The sequence below is a fragment of the Lipotes vexillifer genome, unplaced genomic scaffold, assembly GCF_000442215.2.
Source record: "Lipotes vexillifer unplaced genomic scaffold, Lipotes_vexillifer_v1.1 scaffold694, whole genome shotgun sequence".
Lineage (NCBI taxonomy): Eukaryota > Metazoa > Chordata > Mammalia > Artiodactyla > Lipotidae > Lipotes > Lipotes vexillifer.
In genome coordinates, this window is record NW_006775690.1 from 73,240 (window position 1) to 90,446 (window position 17,207).

At 33.9% G+C, this 17,207-nt stretch overlaps 1 protein-coding gene across 3 annotated transcripts in view; it reads left to right on the top strand.

The window, feature by feature from the left end:
• PPP1R12A (protein phosphatase 1 regulatory subunit 12A) overlaps positions 1-17,207 on the top strand; it is a 92,142-nt gene that overhangs the window by 43,314 nt on the left and 31,621 nt on the right. For 2 of the 3 annotated variants that reach the window (XM_007450154.1, XM_007450155.1), the window contains exons 9-14: positions 5,285-5,500; positions 6,754-6,848; positions 7,698-7,802; positions 8,709-8,876; positions 9,274-9,450; positions 15,987-16,077. In XM_007450154.1, coding sequence (XP_007450216.1) covers positions 5,285-5,500; positions 6,754-6,848; positions 7,698-7,802; positions 8,709-8,876; positions 9,274-9,450; positions 15,987-16,077 — 852 coding nt within the window. The remainder of the gene's footprint in view (positions 1-5,284; positions 5,501-6,753; positions 6,849-7,697; positions 7,803-8,708; positions 8,877-9,273; positions 9,451-15,986; positions 16,078-17,207) is intronic. The other variant, XM_007450156.1, reaches the window with a different exon arrangement.

The window sequence follows — 17,207 nt, forward strand, 5'->3', positions numbered from 1 at the left end:
GATTATCTGTTAGAACTGTAGATTTATCAAGTTCCCAAAAGCCCCATCCCCCCTGGAATAGCTGGCCAAGAAACCGGCTGTCAGTCTTTTGAGTATGTAACTAAGCAATCTCTTTCCTACTCTGGTCAAATAATTACAGTAGGGTTCTTATGATCAATTATATTTTTCTCAAGCATAACCCTAGATTTATGGCAGTTTACTTCTCAGTTTATGCCAACTGCCCTCACTGAAAGCAAATACGTAATAGCTCTGTTAGATTAGTGGGCCAGTAATTTCTTTGCTATAAAAGTTCTTATTCAGAATTACTTTGATTCTGTAATTAAATTGATCTCATGACAACTGTTTCTCTAATTTGCGTATTTAGAAACTCCACTTTATTCTCCATTTAAAGCATCATAACTTGCTTTAAAGATTACATTGTTTCAGTCTTTGTTCTTAAAGTTTTATGGGCAAATTTTATTCAAAGTAATAAAGTCATGGTGTACAAAAAATGAAGTATTTTTAAGTTTTATCAGTATTATATGACTTTTAAAGCCTGTTACCATGTTCAGTGGTACTGTATTTACTTTAATTTAGCATTTTAGTGGGGTTTTTTTCATTTGTTTCAAGATTTTCCTTGTAACTTAGAGACCTAACAGAAATTTCCTTGGATGAATTCTTAATTTGTAAATGCATCATAAAAGATTTTGTAATTAATTAAGAGTTCTGTCTATTTTTAGGTTGCCACTTACTACTCTGCTTCTATTATCTAGACAAGTTATCTTAAGTTCTCTAGCTTCCTCCACCAGTACGTAAACTATGTGTATAAATACATACACACACACACACACACACACACACACACACACACACACACACACACACACTAACATTCATGGCAAGGAATAGATCACGAAACTGGAAGCTCTAAAACAGTATTAAATATCACTTATATTCTATAATAACTCATGATAACTACAGAGAAACATAGGTATTCACTTTAAATGATCTTAAGTTGTTAACTTGTCAGCTAAAATTATAGAACTATTTCTGTAGCAGTGAGATCAGGCCTATGATTTATGGATATATTATCTATAAAACCATTAGTTTGATCCTATGATTTATTTTAACTAAAAATAGTAAGTTTATCACATTATTTAACTTACAATAAGTTAAATAATATGCATTTTATATTAAATTTTTATCTAACAATAAGTTTATTGTTAAAGTTTCAACTAACAGTAAGTTTCACTAACAATGTTTATATATAACTCTCTAGTCAAAATAAATATTGTTGGGATGTCTGAAAAAGATTACCTACTCTGCTGTATACACATATATTCCAATAAGCATAAACTATATTTTCTTTGCTAGATGGTAAAAATTCAGAGTTTTCTTGGAATGACATGTTCTTGCTAATTGAACCTACATCATAATAAAATTTAGTAAAAGACTACTATGTGCTGTGGGTATATGAAGTATACCACCAGTAAAAGTGTATAATTGTAGAATGATGGTTTTTAAATGGAAGAAATCATTTTTGATTTGAGGTAATAGAGTTAGAACATTTGAGATAGATCTTGAAGAATGAGGTAGTATTTCAACTAACAGGAGAGTTTGTACAGTCTGTTGAAAAAGAGAGAAGAGAAACAGTGTGATCAAAAGTAGGGATAGGGCTTCCCTGGTGGCGCAGTGGTTGAGAGTCCGCCTGCCAATGCAGGGGACACGGGTTCGTGCCCTGGTCTGGGAAGATCCCACATGCTGCAGAGCAGCTGGGCCCGTGAGCCATGGCTGCTGAGCCTGTGCGTCCGGAGCCTGTGCTCCGCAACGGGAGAGGCCACAACAGTGAGAGGCCTGTGTATCGCAAAAAAAAAAAAAGAAAAAAAAAACAAAGTAGGGATAATATGGAGTGTTGCAGGAAAAATGAGTTGTCTAGTTTGATTGATTTATAGGATACATATACGAAGTAAAGCAGGAAAAGTAGAGCCAAATTGGAATATTTTCATTACTATGGTAACATTTTCATAATGTGATAGATATTAGAGGATCATAGATGTTTGAACAAGGCCATGAGAGAATTTTAGAATGTTATTCTGGCAGCAATGTACAGGTGTATTTGAAGGTGAGAGACTGACTGAGAGAAGGTTTATTAGAAAGTCATTGAAGTTGCCTAGCATGATAAGAATATAAACCAGAGAAGTGGCAGTGGACTTAGGAGTAGACAAAGAAGAGGAGGAGGTTTAGAGACTTGGCACTTAACTTGTAGGTGGAGGAAGATGACAGAGAAGAAGTCTAACATGACTACGAAGTTTCAAATTTAGAGAGTTGGGACTTCCCTGGTGTCCAGTGGTTAAGACTTTGTGCTTTCAGCACAGGGGGCATAGGTTCAATCCCTGGTCAGGGAACTAAGATCCCACATCCCACATGCCACACAATGCGGCCAAAAAAAAAAGAAATTTAGGGGATTGAAGAAATTTTTGGTGCCAGTAACAGAAATAGGGAACTGAGGAAGAGTTGGTTTGGAAATAAAGGTGTTTGACTTTAAACGTGTTGAGTTTCAGGTTCCAATTTTAGTTACATATAGTCCATTCTACAGGTAAATAGAAATTCAGGACTAGGAATTTAGGAGTCAGATTGAGCTGGAGAATAACAAATTTGAGAATAAGCTGAATACAATTAATATTTAGCCTGAGGATATAAGAAGACCCTACTCCCAACATTCAGAAGAAAGTATAAAGAGAAGATAGGAGATACAAGAACAGACTATTGGAGTGCTATGACAAGGATAGTTGCTACCAACAACAACAAAAAGACCAGGAGAGGGGTAGTCAGAGAGTAGGAAAGTCAAAATAGTGTCCTGGTTATAAAAACCAAAAGAATTTCAGGGACTAGGTATACTTGAGTTTTTCAGAGAGGTTTATTTATATACCAAAAATTGAAAGATGCTTTTAAACACATAAACCAGTATTTAAATCCATGTGAGGTGGAGAGGAGGTATATCAGTCGTAACAGTGCAACAAAATTTCAAACTTGATAATATTGCCTCATTTTTCTCAACTCTAAAATATTGGATAATATTAAAATGCTATTTCATTGGGTGATTATAGGATTAAATGAGATAACCCATATTAAGCACTTAGTTTAGGGCCTCACACAAGTAAACATTTGTTAAATGTTAGCTTCTGTTGTAACACTCAGCAAATATTATTTGCTATATGACGATTTTATCATGGAGGAATAACATTTGTTTCCAGTTTGGGGAAAGTTCTGGGGTAGGGAGGGATTGGCAAACCATGGTCTGTGGGCCAAAGGTGGCCCACTACCTGTTTTTTGTACAGCCTGCAAGTTAGAATGGTTTTAATACTTTTAAATGGTTGGCAGAGGCAGGGGAGGATGAAAAGAAAAAGAATATTTTGTGACAAATTCAAATTTTATTGCCCCTAAATAAAGTTTTATGTGACACAGCCACATTCATTCATTTGTGTACTACCTATGGCTGGGTTTGTGCTACAGCAGCATAGATGAGTAGTTACAGCAGAGACTCTATAGTCTACAAAGCCTGAAGTTTACAGTCTGGCCCTTTACAGAAAGAAAAGTTTACCAACCTCTATTCTCGAGTACCATGACTTTAAACTTTGAAATCAATAAGGAATCATCTCAGTGCCTATCATATTATGTAAAATATTACAGAGCTTCCTGGACATTCTCAGTCAATGGAGACCTTAGTGTTTTACTAATTTTTTTTTCACAGTGCCATTTGGCAAAAAAAAATACCTCTTGGTTTCGTTTATTAAGTAGTTAGGTACAAATAAGTTAATAATGGCAATTTGTGCAGTGTCCAACAGATGTCACTGTACTTCTCTCAAAACTTTAAAATATCCCACAGCACCCCTGTGATTTTGTTCTTGCGCCCTCGAATGCCTCAGTGTGCATTTTGGGAACTGAAAAACGCTTGTATATCTTGAGTCTCTTTGCAACCTTATTGTTAGGAATTAATTATTGGAAGTATTAGAGGTATCTTGTAGCAGTTTTGTCTAGGAATTAGCCCTCCAACATTATGGGTGCTTTAACAAGCTCTATTAAACTGCTGTTATGGCAAACCTTGGTAATAGGTGTGAAAGAAAGGTTGTTTTGGTTTTGTTTTTTTTTTTAATCTATATCCTATGCTTGTAGTAACTAGATAGTTGCTATATTTACCATCTATACTTAACTGTGGTTGAATATTTAAACTCTGTAAGTGAAGTTAATGAGGTGAACTAGTTACAGACAACAGACATTTCATTTTTAGGGCAGTTGGAAAGCCCTGAAAATGAAATAAACATTTGTACAAAAACAGTTTTTAGTTGAAATGTTTAATGTTTGGTGGAAAAATCAAATAGTAAATTTAAGGCTATGATATTTAAAATATTAATGAATTAAATATTATAATTAGAAATATACTGATGATTACTTTTTTGTTGATGATGATGGGTTTAAAATTTTTTAACCCAAGTACAAAATGAATAAAAACAAAATTCAAGGGCAGTAGTTTTTTCACTTCATACTATAATACTATCTGCTCTATGTGCCTTTAACTGCCTTAGAAGTTTCTGTATTAGATTCTTTCAGATTCTCTCATGCTAAAACTGGAACTTGTTCCCAGTGACTTCTAAAGATTGGATAATTACCCAGTTGTTGGGTTTTAATTTATTATAAAATTCTTTTAAAAAGAGAAAAGTCTGTTTTGCTCATAACTTCCTTTCCTGTTTTCATGCTTTCAATCTTTATCTCTTTACCTGTCTTATTTTAATTGGCTTTAGTATGATTTCATTGCTCCTATCATGCCTGTGGTGGAATCAGTAGATCCTGCATCATGGAGGCAGGGCTTGCGCAAAACTGGCATTGTTCTTGTGCCCAGTAAGGGTGAAAAATCTATGGTGAGGCATTTCGATGTGCAAGGATTTATATTAGGTTACAACATAACAAGTTTAATATGAATATTGGTTTCAAAGATGCATGGTTTTAAGTCATTATGGTGTGCTCATTTCTGTTCTCTGTATTTGCATCATAATTTTTCTGTGTGACACAAAGTGTGGAGTGTGTGTTCTTAAATCTAACATCTGGAAAGGTAGTATTTCCTTCTTCAGTTTTAGATCTTTACATTTTTGACTAAGACATTAACCTGCTTAGTAAAAGTGTTTCTCCTGAAACTATTAACTATAATTTTAAACATATTATCTGTAAACTTCTCATTTTCAGTTTAAGGACTGATCAGTATTGTATAATTTTTCTCCTTTTCCTTAAAAATAAAATAAAATAAAAACAGTTTCCAACTTCAGCTACAAAAATTTCTCCCAAAGAAGAAGAGAGAAAAGATGAGTCTCCTGCATCTTGGAGGTTAGGACTTAGAAAGACTGGTAGTTATGGCGCACTTGCAGAAATCACAGCATCTAAAGAGGCTCAGAAAGAAAAAGACACTGCAGGTGTTATGCGTTCAGCTTCAAGTCCCAGACTTTCCTCCGCTTTGGATAATAAAGAAAAGGTAATCTGTTTCACAATTTGGTTTCTATAAAAACTATGATAATTTGTTTTCCTGGAACCAGATCCATTGGATTTTCTACTATGTATCATTAGATCTATGTATCAACTTAATTCACCTGACTTAACGAGTTACACGATAATACAAATGTACCTACCTTAAGCAGATATCTATATGGGATATAATTATTGGGAAGATCGGATGTATTTGCCCAAAACATAAATTATGAGACTATACTCAATTAAAGGAATCCTTTATTCTGTTTGAGAATTTACAATAAAATGTATCAAGGAGCAAGCTAATTTTATTTATTAAGAAGGGTTTAGGAACACATTTGTTCTAGAATGTGCTTATACTCATAAGTTGCATTTATCCAATATCTGCAATTTCTTTACCTACTTTTTCATCTGATACATCACAGCTTTGTCCTAGTGAGCAATTTTAATAACTATATTTTGAAAGGCAGTATTAAATTACATTAAATAGAATGCACCACAGTTCATTCAGTGCTATTTTGTATAATTGGATTATTTATTTTCTATTGCATTTTTAGTGCTTGGACATTTTTTTCCTTACAGTTTTCTTGCTCTATACAGGAGTGTTTACATGTATCAGAAATTCAGAAATGAATTTCTCATTAAGTAATTTTAATATTTTTTATTTTGTATAAATTTATTTTCCAGTTGTTTTCCAAGTACTTGATGCCAGTATAATGAGAATGTAACAGATGTCATTGTCACTACACTCTCAGCCAGATTTGGTTAAATATAATTTAAATAACCTTTTGTTTTGTATATTTTAATGTTATATTTTTAAAACATAGTATATCGAGGTAGTAAATAGCTTGTATAATGTAAGTAATTGAGACGTATCAGTGAACTGTATTTGAGACCTTATTTCTCTGAAAGAAGTAAAAATATTTTATCTTAAAATACTACATTACAGTAAATGTTACAGAAGTTTCAGAAAAAGTCATTAAAATGTAGAGGAATTTTTCTTATGTTAAAAAAGAGCTAATTCTAGATTAAAGAAGAGAGAAAAGAAAATTAATTTGAACAGGCTGTCTTTTAGTGTTTATAGTACTTGAATATTGATAGACATCAATTTTGGAGTTTAGCTAGGAATTATGGAAATATTATAAAATAAACTATGATGGCTGTGTAATTATACATTGTTGAATATTCTTTACATAATACTTTTAGCAGCACCTATAATCATCAGATATATTTTCACTCTTTTTTCTCCCTTTTGTGTAGGAGAAAGAAAGTAAAGGAACTAGGCTTGCATATGTTGCACCTACAATACCAAGACGACTAGCCAGTACATCTGACATTGAAGAGAAAGAAAACAGGTGGATTCATTATGATTTGTTTTATTTTTTTTACTATAAAATCTTTACTATCTAGCATGAGAGTTAAAACATGAGCATTGTTGTCATTATGTGGGATATGGATTTCAGGAAGAGATGGAGGGTATTCCTAATAGGAAGAACACCAAGTACATGGACTTGAGGTGCAGGCTTGGTATGTTCATGAAATAGCAAAAAAAAAAATGAAGGCATTATGGTTATAACGGAGTGAGGGGGCAGTGGTGGCAGATGAGGTCACAGACTAGTATATGCTTTCTAAATATTTGGAACATAATAGAAAAGGAGAAAGAAGAAGGGAGAAAAAGCCCTTACTTGATCACTGTCAACATTTTAATTTGTTTCTTCCTACTTTTCAGCACATATAGAGTATGAGAATTTTTAATATAATTGTAATCATGTTATAATATTCAATTTTGTGTCTTGACTTTTTCTTTCACTTAAGATCTCGTAATGTCTTATACGTTAGCATGTATTTTCAATAAGCATTGTTTTTCATTAGTACATAGTGTTCCATAGAGTAGATTTGCTGAGGTTAAAGTAACCATTTCCCCTCCCCAAACTATGGACATTTAAATTGTCTAATATTTTGTCATCATAAATAAAACTTTTGCAAACATTTAAATTTCTCCCCTATAGTTAGGATTATACCTTTGGGATAGAATCTTAGAACTGGAATCTTAGTGAATTACTTTCACTTCTTAATAAGTATTCCAGAGTGTTTTTCTAAGGGATTTTACTAGTTTCTGCTTCTACAGATGTTTATTAAAATACAGCTTCTTTAACCCTATTTTAAAATTATCTACCAGAATCTGAAGGATATTTTTTTCACAGAGATTCTTCAAGTTTGCGAACAAGTAGTTCATATACAAGAAGAAAATGGGAAGATGATCTTAAAAAGAATAGCTCAATTAATGAAGGATCAACTTATCATAAAAGGTAATAATATAATTCTTAAGTAACTTTTGTGTATTCTTTTATTAAAATATGAGGCAGTTTGGAGCTCTCAGTGTAACATTAAAAATGTGCTTTTATTAAATATATCTTTTGTTGTTTAAATAAAACTTCATTTAAAGACACAATATATATTTAAAGATGGGTGAAAATTTGCTCTTACTTATGCCTTCCTATTATATATTTTTAAATTAAATTTGATATGCTAAGAAGTATCTTTTAGATTATAGCATATTAAAAAAGGAACTCTGTATGTAATTATATATAAGTCAATTATATAATTGACTAGAGCAGTTGAAATAGATCAATTAATTGATCTCATGTGGTGACCTGGAAAGTTTCTACCTGTGTTAGAACTCAGAGCAATGGAAATGCCTTGAATTGGAATGTTGGTAATATCATATTGGAGAGGGGGTGGAAAATCTATGTGTTATTTTCTCTGCTAAAAGCAATCAAAAAAAGACTAAAAGATCAACAAGTATAATATAGGCGTGGGTCACCCCTAGGGATGTGACCCATTGCCAAAACAATTTCTTAGAAAATGCTTAAGTCTTAACTTGCCCCGAGTAAAACCAAACCAAAGTGTTTTTCCAGACCCAGCCTGGCATGACCATATGACCTGGAACAGTTCCAGAAATGTAAACTATCAGATCATCTTTGAATCTTGTTGGTGGGTGGGGGGTGCAGTAAAATGATACACTACCAAATTAGGGAAATCATCTAGACTCTAGCAAGTTGTAGATGCAACTCTTGGTGCTGGAGCCGGTGGCGTATTTAGGAACACAGTCTTTTAGATTTTTTCCTAGCCTTGTGAATCTGTATAATGTATAGGCATTGACTATAGAATACACATACAAACACATTCTATATAGATATGACTCTTTCCTTTAGTTGCTCCTTTGGTAGAAGACAAGATGATTTGATTAGTTCTAGTGTTCCAAGCACCACATCAACACCAACAGTTACCTCTGCAGCTGGGCTTCAGAAAAGCCTGCTTTCCAGCACAAGCACTACTACAAAGATTACAACGGGTTCTTCCTCAGCAGGCACACAAAGCAGGTGAGTCACAGATACATTTTGTGTTCAGGCCTACTGTGTGCTTATGTATGTGCATGCATTTTTGTTTAGAAGATTGTGGGGCTCTGGATTTTTTCATTGACCTTGTTAAAATGATTTACAAACAAAAATTGGTTCCAAAAAGAGGCAATTATGCATGTCTGGGGAAAAAATATTAAGTTCCTAACTTATGAACTTTCCTTGCATTAAGCTGCTTAAAGTGTAAATTTCTCTTTGACAGCTCTGGGTGAACTTTTTGGTTCATAGATGAAAGATGTCTCACCTTATGTTTTAAAAAAATCCATCCCTGTAGTCACATGTTTTCAGCTGCTAGAAAGTGCTTTCCTTGTTTAGCTGTTTTCCTTTTCTCTTTTTTGTGTTGCTGCTTATGGTGCTATAGTACCTCAAATCGTTTGTGGGCTGAGGATAGTACTGAAAAAGAAAAGGACAGTGTTCCTACGGCAGTGACCATACCTGTTGCTCCAACTGTTGTAAATGCTGCAGCCTCTACCACAACCCTGACTACAACTACTGCTGGCACTGTCTCCTCCACTTCAGAGGTCAGGGAGAGACGCAGGTGTGTAAAGGTCCTAATAGGACTGCTGATATATCTTGCCCAATGATGAAAGTTGTTTGTTTTGTTTGTTTTTTTAATCTTGGGAAGTTGGTGACTATCTCTTCAGTAGGTTAATACATGAGATAACCTAGATCAGCTCAGAACTATGTAAATTGATATAATTAGCAATTATTAGCCTTTAGGCTTGGTAACCCACCTCTGACAGAATTAATGTTCTTGTTTAAAGGCACTGAGCCAGATAGTTGTCTTCATACTTAGCCATCTTAGTTTTAATGGTTTATTTAATTCAAAACATTTTTGTGATGAAGATCTAAGCGCATACTCTAAACACATACTAAACAACTCATACTCATGGAAAACTAGATGTAACATGACAAAAACAGGTTTTTTATTCTCATTGTTTCCCCCTTCCACCTCATTTTTAAGAAATTTGATGCATGTTTAACAATTTTTGTTGTTGTGATTTTTGAGAATTTCATTTTAAAATTCTTTTGGTGAAGAATGGCTTCTTATGCATATGTGTAAGCCAAATAATTTTAAGTATGTTAACTGTATTCATTTAGTTTTAATTCTGGTACATAGAAGGCACTTGTTAATTAAATTTTTTAAAGGGTCTGTGAATTTGTTTTATGTGCTTAAAACATTTTTATGAGCATTGCTCACTTCTTCCTGTTGCAGCCAATTGGTATGGAATCATAGATGTGGAAAGGAATTTACCTATTATCTTTTATGATATCCTTTACAGAAGGAAACTGAGTTCCAGAGATATTAAGTGACTTTTCCACTTTTATGTGGTTAGTAAGTATGATAGCTAAGGCTAGGCCCAATATTACAGGAGAATCAGTCCAGGGTTCTGTCTGCTATATCATGCATAGTCCCTAGCTTTGAATTTGGTTTTCCCTCTTGAGAAAGAACATCTTAGGAAACTAAACGTAACCTCTTTAAATATTTTATTCTTGAAAAATTAGCTACATAACTGATATTTTCCTTAACTAAAATACCAACCAGATTAATTTGGTTTTATTTCTAGCACATAGTATTCATATACAGTCTTATACATCTTTTGTCTGTGATGCCTAGCAAAGTGCATGGCCTGTTGTAAGTAGTAGCATCCTTATAGTAATATTTGTGGTGAATATATGAAAAGTAACAAAATGTTAAATGTTTTGAAAACTTTTTTAATTAAAAAAATGTTTTCTTTCCTATCATTACATCTTTAGTTTCTGTCAATATATTTATGCTTCATTTCTATTTTTATGGTGAAATTTAATGATACTTCTCTAACAGCACTACAAGCAGTTAGCATTTTGTGATTTTTGAATACCAGTATAGGTCATATCATATTTTAATTATTCTTGTTTTTCTCTTAAGTTTAGTCAGTTTTAGGTTTTTGAGGTGTTTTCAATGAGACCACATAGCCTACAGAAATTAGAGTTTCATAGGCACTCATTATTCTCTTCTAGTGAAAATGAATTTGAGGGCTTTGGTTTTTTGGGAGGTGGGGAGCTGAAGGGGAAAAGGTTCAGGAGGTCTTGGTTTTTTACACCTTGCTGTGCCTTAATCCTAAGGTAAGAGTTCTCTGTGGGTTAGAATTTATTCTTCTGTAAAATGAGGTATTTAATTTATATAGTTTTTTTTTTTTTTTTTTTTGCGGTACGCGGGCCTCTCACTGTTGTGGCCTCTCCCGTTGTGGAGCACAGGCTCTGGGACGCGCAGCCTCAGCGGCCATGGCTCCCGGGCCCAGCTGCTCCACGGCATGTGGGATCTTCCCGGACCGGGGCACGAACCCGTGTCCCCTGCATCGGCAGGCGGACTCTCAACCACTGCGCCACCAGGGAAGCCCTTAATTTATATAGTTTTTAACTTCTAGAATACTTTCTATCTAGCGTTCCATACTTTAAAAAAATTTTTCCAATGACAAAGCTAATGAATGTCTCCCCAAAATCATCAGTTGTTTCAGAACAAGCAAATTATGATTCTTAACCTCAGATTTCTTTATTTTTTATATTGTTGGAAAGTATTGAGTTTCAGCTTTTTAGAATAAATCCTGGAAGACTTTAAGATTGAGAATTAAATATTTGGTGATATTGTTAGGACAGAGCAGGTTCTCATATCATAAGAAATAAAATATGTCTATTGACATTTTTCTGGGTCTACATTACAGAAATTTTGTCTCACTTGCTTCAGTGATGTGTGCAGTAATATTAATGTTTGTGTTTTGTTTCATGTCAAATAATTGTTTGCAATTTTGGCCTCGTCTGTCTTTTTTTTGTTTGTTGTTGTTGTTGTTGTTGTTGCCCACGCTGCTTGGCTTGTGGGATCTTAGTTCCCCAGCGAGGGATTGAACCAGGGCCTTCAGCAGTGAAGGCACAGATCCTAACCACTGGACTGCCAGGGAATTCCCCTGTTTGTCTTTTTAATTAAATTTCATTAATGGTTTCAAAATGTATATAGTTGAAAATTTGCCCCCAAATGTATGTATGGTGATTTAAGAATATACTGTGGCTGAAAAAGATACTAATACATTTATGCCATTTTTAGGTACCCTTACATATGTACTTTTAGATATTATGTAAAGTTACTGTGTACACTATTAAATTCCACATTATTGTTGAATTTTCCTGTTTTTATTGATCAGGTTTAGATGAAAATTTTCTGTTTTTATAAAGATTTCCAATTGATGAATTGGAGGGAGGAGGCATTGGGGAGCAGGGAGGAGAAGCTAGCTTTAAATAGATGGAGCATGGTGAGGTTCCCTGGTGGCCTAGAGGTTAAGATTCCAGGCTTTCACTGCCATGGCCTGGGTTCAATCCCTGATCAGGGAACAGATCCAGCAAGCCTCGCAGGATGGCAGAATAGATAGATAGATAGATAGGTAGGTAGGTGGAGCAAGATGGCAAATTCTTTCATTGTTTAGGCATTTCTAATTCTCCATAGTCTTTTCAAACTGCAAAACAGTACCTTACTAATAACTTCATATTTGTAGTATGAGTTCACATGGTTCGGTACAACTACTCTTTTCTACCATTTTCCCTTGGCTCAACCAGCTCCCATTTGTCTACTTATTTTTTCCTTCTGGAAGGAAAAATGCTGAGTGAGAAGCAAGGGCTGGTATTCAGTTTTTTAGAGATGTAATTTGGTTGACTAACCAAAATATAAATATTATAAATAAATATAAATATTTCAGCCAATAAATGTCAGGGAAATAATATATAGAATAATTGCTTTTACTGAGGGAAAAAACCTTAATTTAAGAATAACCTTTGGATTGTTCAGAAAACAGTGGGCAATCTAAGACTAGTAAGTAAAATTGTATACCCTATACAGTTATACGAAAGAGATCAATATGATATAGTAATGCAATTTGGTATGTTCTGCCATCTTCTTGATGATCACCTCTTTGGAATTAAACACATATTAAAAATATGAATTATTTTCTCTACATCCTATTCTTAGAGATCTGCTCTGTATAGACACCTCAAAGAGGAGAAAGGAACTGAATTTCAGATGGGGACTATCAAATATATTTCCTATATTACAAATCGATAGGCTAGGTTTTTATGCTAATTTGGAGCAAGTGTTTGTATGGAAATTTTAAATGAACAGATTTTACAAGTCTTTCAGCTAGTAATTTTTATGCCCCTAACCTGCATATGTTAAACCAGATATGATAAATAGATTTATTAACTTTCATGGCAGCTTGAAAGTATTGAAAAAGAATCTAGGCTTCTTGGGAGAGAGTGTGATGGTTGATAGTGCTCTTTGCCATGGGGTAAAGGGGCATAGTGACAATGCAGTTGTTTTAAACTATATATGAAAACTTTGTACATAGTGGAAATAAGAATTCAGTCTTTCATGTCCATTTGTACTTTCAGAGCAGCTCATGAAATGCTGAAGTGATACATGCAGCTGTCTAGGCTGCTGTAAACTTTTGTTAAACTAGATTTGCTATCACATTTAGCTTTCTTCTCTTTCTGTTATTTTTTTTTCCCTCATCTGGTGGAAGTCCAAAAGGCAGTAAATTGCATAGGACCAGTAGATGCATAAATAAGTGTTAAATGAATGGATGAAAAAAAATAGCCATTTTACAGAGAACTTTTACACATTTAAAAATGTACCACAAAAGAAAAAAAAAAACTTTTTCTTGCTTAAATGGTCTTGGAAAATGCTGAATTAAACACAGTTAAACAGGTTTCTTCCCTTAGTCCTTTTCAGACCCTTTAATATGTTGTTATTTTCCTGGAGAAGGTTAGAATGTATAGTATTTTCCACATTTATATAATCAACTTCTACAACAAACAATACAAAAATCGTATTCCAGGATTAATGTTTCTTAAACTCTAATAACAAATTTATTGGTTATCCTCTTTCTTGTCCCAGAAAGTCACTGGAGTTGTAATAAAAATGAGAAAGTATCTGTTATAGCTGAATAAAAACCTTGAAACTCAAGAGAATTGATACATAGACAGAATAGAAATAATAAAACAATGGGAGAAAAAGGAATATCAGGCTTTTGAGCATCATAGAATGGAGAGAGGGCAGATATCCTACCAGTTGTATTCATCTCTGGGTTTGTGCATTGGTACAGATGAAGCCATACAGAATTTCAACTAAGAGAAAGTTAAACTACGGAAATGGTGATAAGCAAAATATTTTATTTAGTGACTTCTCCCTTGCCTTTCACTTTTAGGGAGACAAATTTTTATTTTAATTTAAAAAAATTAAAATTTTATTTTATGAACTTAAGTCAGTACTAGTTTTTAATAGAAACAAAATTTGGTAGAATAGAGCTCTTCAATAAAATGCTTCAATTTGATGAGCTGTGCCTTATTGATGAGATAAATGTAGTGCTACTATGGTAGCAAAAAGACATAATCATTCAGGATATTCTAGAAACCTAGAGGTAAAAAATGATAGAAAACATACGGATAAAGAGAAAAAAAACGTTTTATCCTTATGATATAGTGCCATAAGTTATTCAACCGAATAGAGAACACAAGTGATATTTTCTCAAAACAGATGATAAAAACAAGTCAGAATATAGAAGTGATGGGATTTTCATCTAAGTTTGCTGGATGTCTCATTCAAGTAAAAACACCCTCTTGAGAATTTCTTGACTTACCTTGCTTTACAGTTTATCTGTGATTAGAGTAAAAGCAAGAAGAACCAGTCCTCTAGAACTAACTTTAACCAATAAGTAGGAGTTAATTGATGAAATTGAGGCAACCAGGATCTTGGGTGAGAAATGAGTATGTCATCTTAGGGTTAGTTATCCAAGGAGACAAATCCTAGGAATAATGAATCTTGTATTGTAATTTTGGAGAGACAGATTCCAAAAATTTCAAGACTTTGGAGGGAAAGATGCATTCCTATGTATCAAAAAGAATGAGAGTTCTCTAAAAAGAATTCTGAAGGAACTGTAAATAACTGTAAGGTGTTTGAAGATGTGTTATACTCTTTGAACTTAGAGCTTTAAAGGACACAGAAAAAATAAAACATAAGGCGTAAAACAAAGAATAAATTCTAAAGTTTGTTACGAATATGTGAATAGTGTCAGGGAGGTTAAAGAGCAGAATGAATTACAAATTGAGAAGAACACTAAAGTTAACATGAGAATTTTTAAAAAATAGCATTTGGAGATAGGGGTATGATGATAGGTTATTGATAAACTTAATGAACAACAGAAAATAGAGATACTCAAGTTCAGAATGTTCTCTGAGAAATGTGAGCTAGATGGTAGTATAACTAGATAAAGTGTTAACAATTGAACTTCCCGAATAACATTGATCATTAGAGGGAAGTTTTCTTATGTTGCAGGGCTCTGTCTTGTCTTTGCTTGTTCAACCCTTTAATTCATTATTTACCTCTTGACATAGATTTCATGCTTTTGAAATTGTGCATACCGTGTGACAGGATGGAACATAGGCTTAGATTTATAATATAAAATCTAGTGAACATAAATGCCAAATCCTCTTCTCTGTATCAGAAAATCAGTGACCCAGGAATAAGTGATTTTAAAGCAGTTCGTGTATAAAAACACTTGAATTTTTAGAGAACTTAAAGTATGAACAAGAGTGTGATGTCTGCCAAAAACATTATTAGTAAATGCACAATGACAAGAATGCAGGGAGTGCTGCTTCCTCACTAGTCATCCCATATCCTAAATATTACGTTCAGTCCTTCACCATAACAAGACATTTACAGTCTAGAGTTTAGCCTTGTAACTTCACATATCATCTGGGATGGTGTTGCAGGAAATCAAGAAAGGAGCTAAGAGGAATGATGTTGCATAGTTTAAACAAACCCAAAACTGTAGTTAGGAAGAACTTTAAAAATATGTTAATATGAGTAATTCCAATCTAAAAAACTATCAGATTGCATTGTTGAATTTCAGAGTGGGTTTAACCATTTTCTGAAGACTCTTTCTTAAAATCCATTAAAATGCTAAACTTAAATGTTTCACTTACGCACATTCATGTATAATTATATTCACAGGTATTGCATCTCCAAGTGACAATTTTTATTTATTACTGTAGATCATACCTCACTCCTGTTAGAGATGAAGAGTCTGAATCCCAAAGAAAAGCAAGATCTAGACAAGCAAGACAGTCTAGAAGATCAACACAGGTATATTTAATGTGTATAATATATAAAAGTTCAAAATAAATTATCTTTCCCTTTTTCACATTTCTGTGAAAATACTGATGTCACTATATAATATGAGTAAATCTTAAAAGATAAAAGTTGCCTTAGTAATCCTACCATAGCCTTTTTATGTGGCTATACTGTTAATGTTACATTTCGTCTAAGTAGCATATGCCTTTGTATCTCTTTAAGTATTTTTCTATTCCTAATATAGTGTCTGGCTCAGGGTATTTGATCAGTGTTAAAATTAATCATGTATGATGTCACATAATTATTAAAGAATTCTATGCGTATTTGGAAGGTATGGGAAATAGGTCTTTTATATTAGGTATATCAAAAAGCTGATATACAAGTATGAGAAAAATGTCACTCAAGCTAGTTATCATCTTCTTACCCCCTCGCCATTCTCTCTCCTATATCTCTCGTGTCTTCCCTTTCCTACAGTTGAGGGGCTCCAAAGTCCAGATTCAACTGTTTATTTATTTTTTTTCGGCTACCTCGGGTCTTAGTTGCAACACGCAGGATCTTCGTTGAGGCATGTGGGATCTTTTCGGTGAGGCACGTGGGCTCTTCGTTGCAGCGTGTGGACTTCTCTCTAGTTGTGGTGTGCGGGTTTTCTCTCTCTAGTTATGGCACGTGAGCACCAGGGCATGTGGGCTCTGTAGTTGTGGCGTGCAGGCTCCAGAGTGCATGGGCTCAATAGTTTGCAGCACGTGGGCTCTCTTGTTGAGGCACGCGAGTTCAGTAGTTGTGGCACACGGGCTTAATTACCCTGCGGTATGTGGGATCTTATTTCCCCGACCAGGGATCAGACCCACATGCCCAGCATTGGATGACGGATTCTTTACCACTGGACCACCAGAGAAGTCCCCAGATTCAAGTGTTTAATCCTTGCCATTACTTAACATATTTTTTCTGTCTTCGTGCCTTAACTTCTTGAAATCCAACCTATTCTTTTCAAGACTTAACCTTCAAAAATTACTTCTTTACTGAAATCTTCTCTGTGTGCATATACATATAAAGAAACATAAATACATATAAATTTAATATATAAATAATGCATATGTTGGCTTTTCCTTCTTTCTCTGAACTTCTTGGGAATATTTATATTC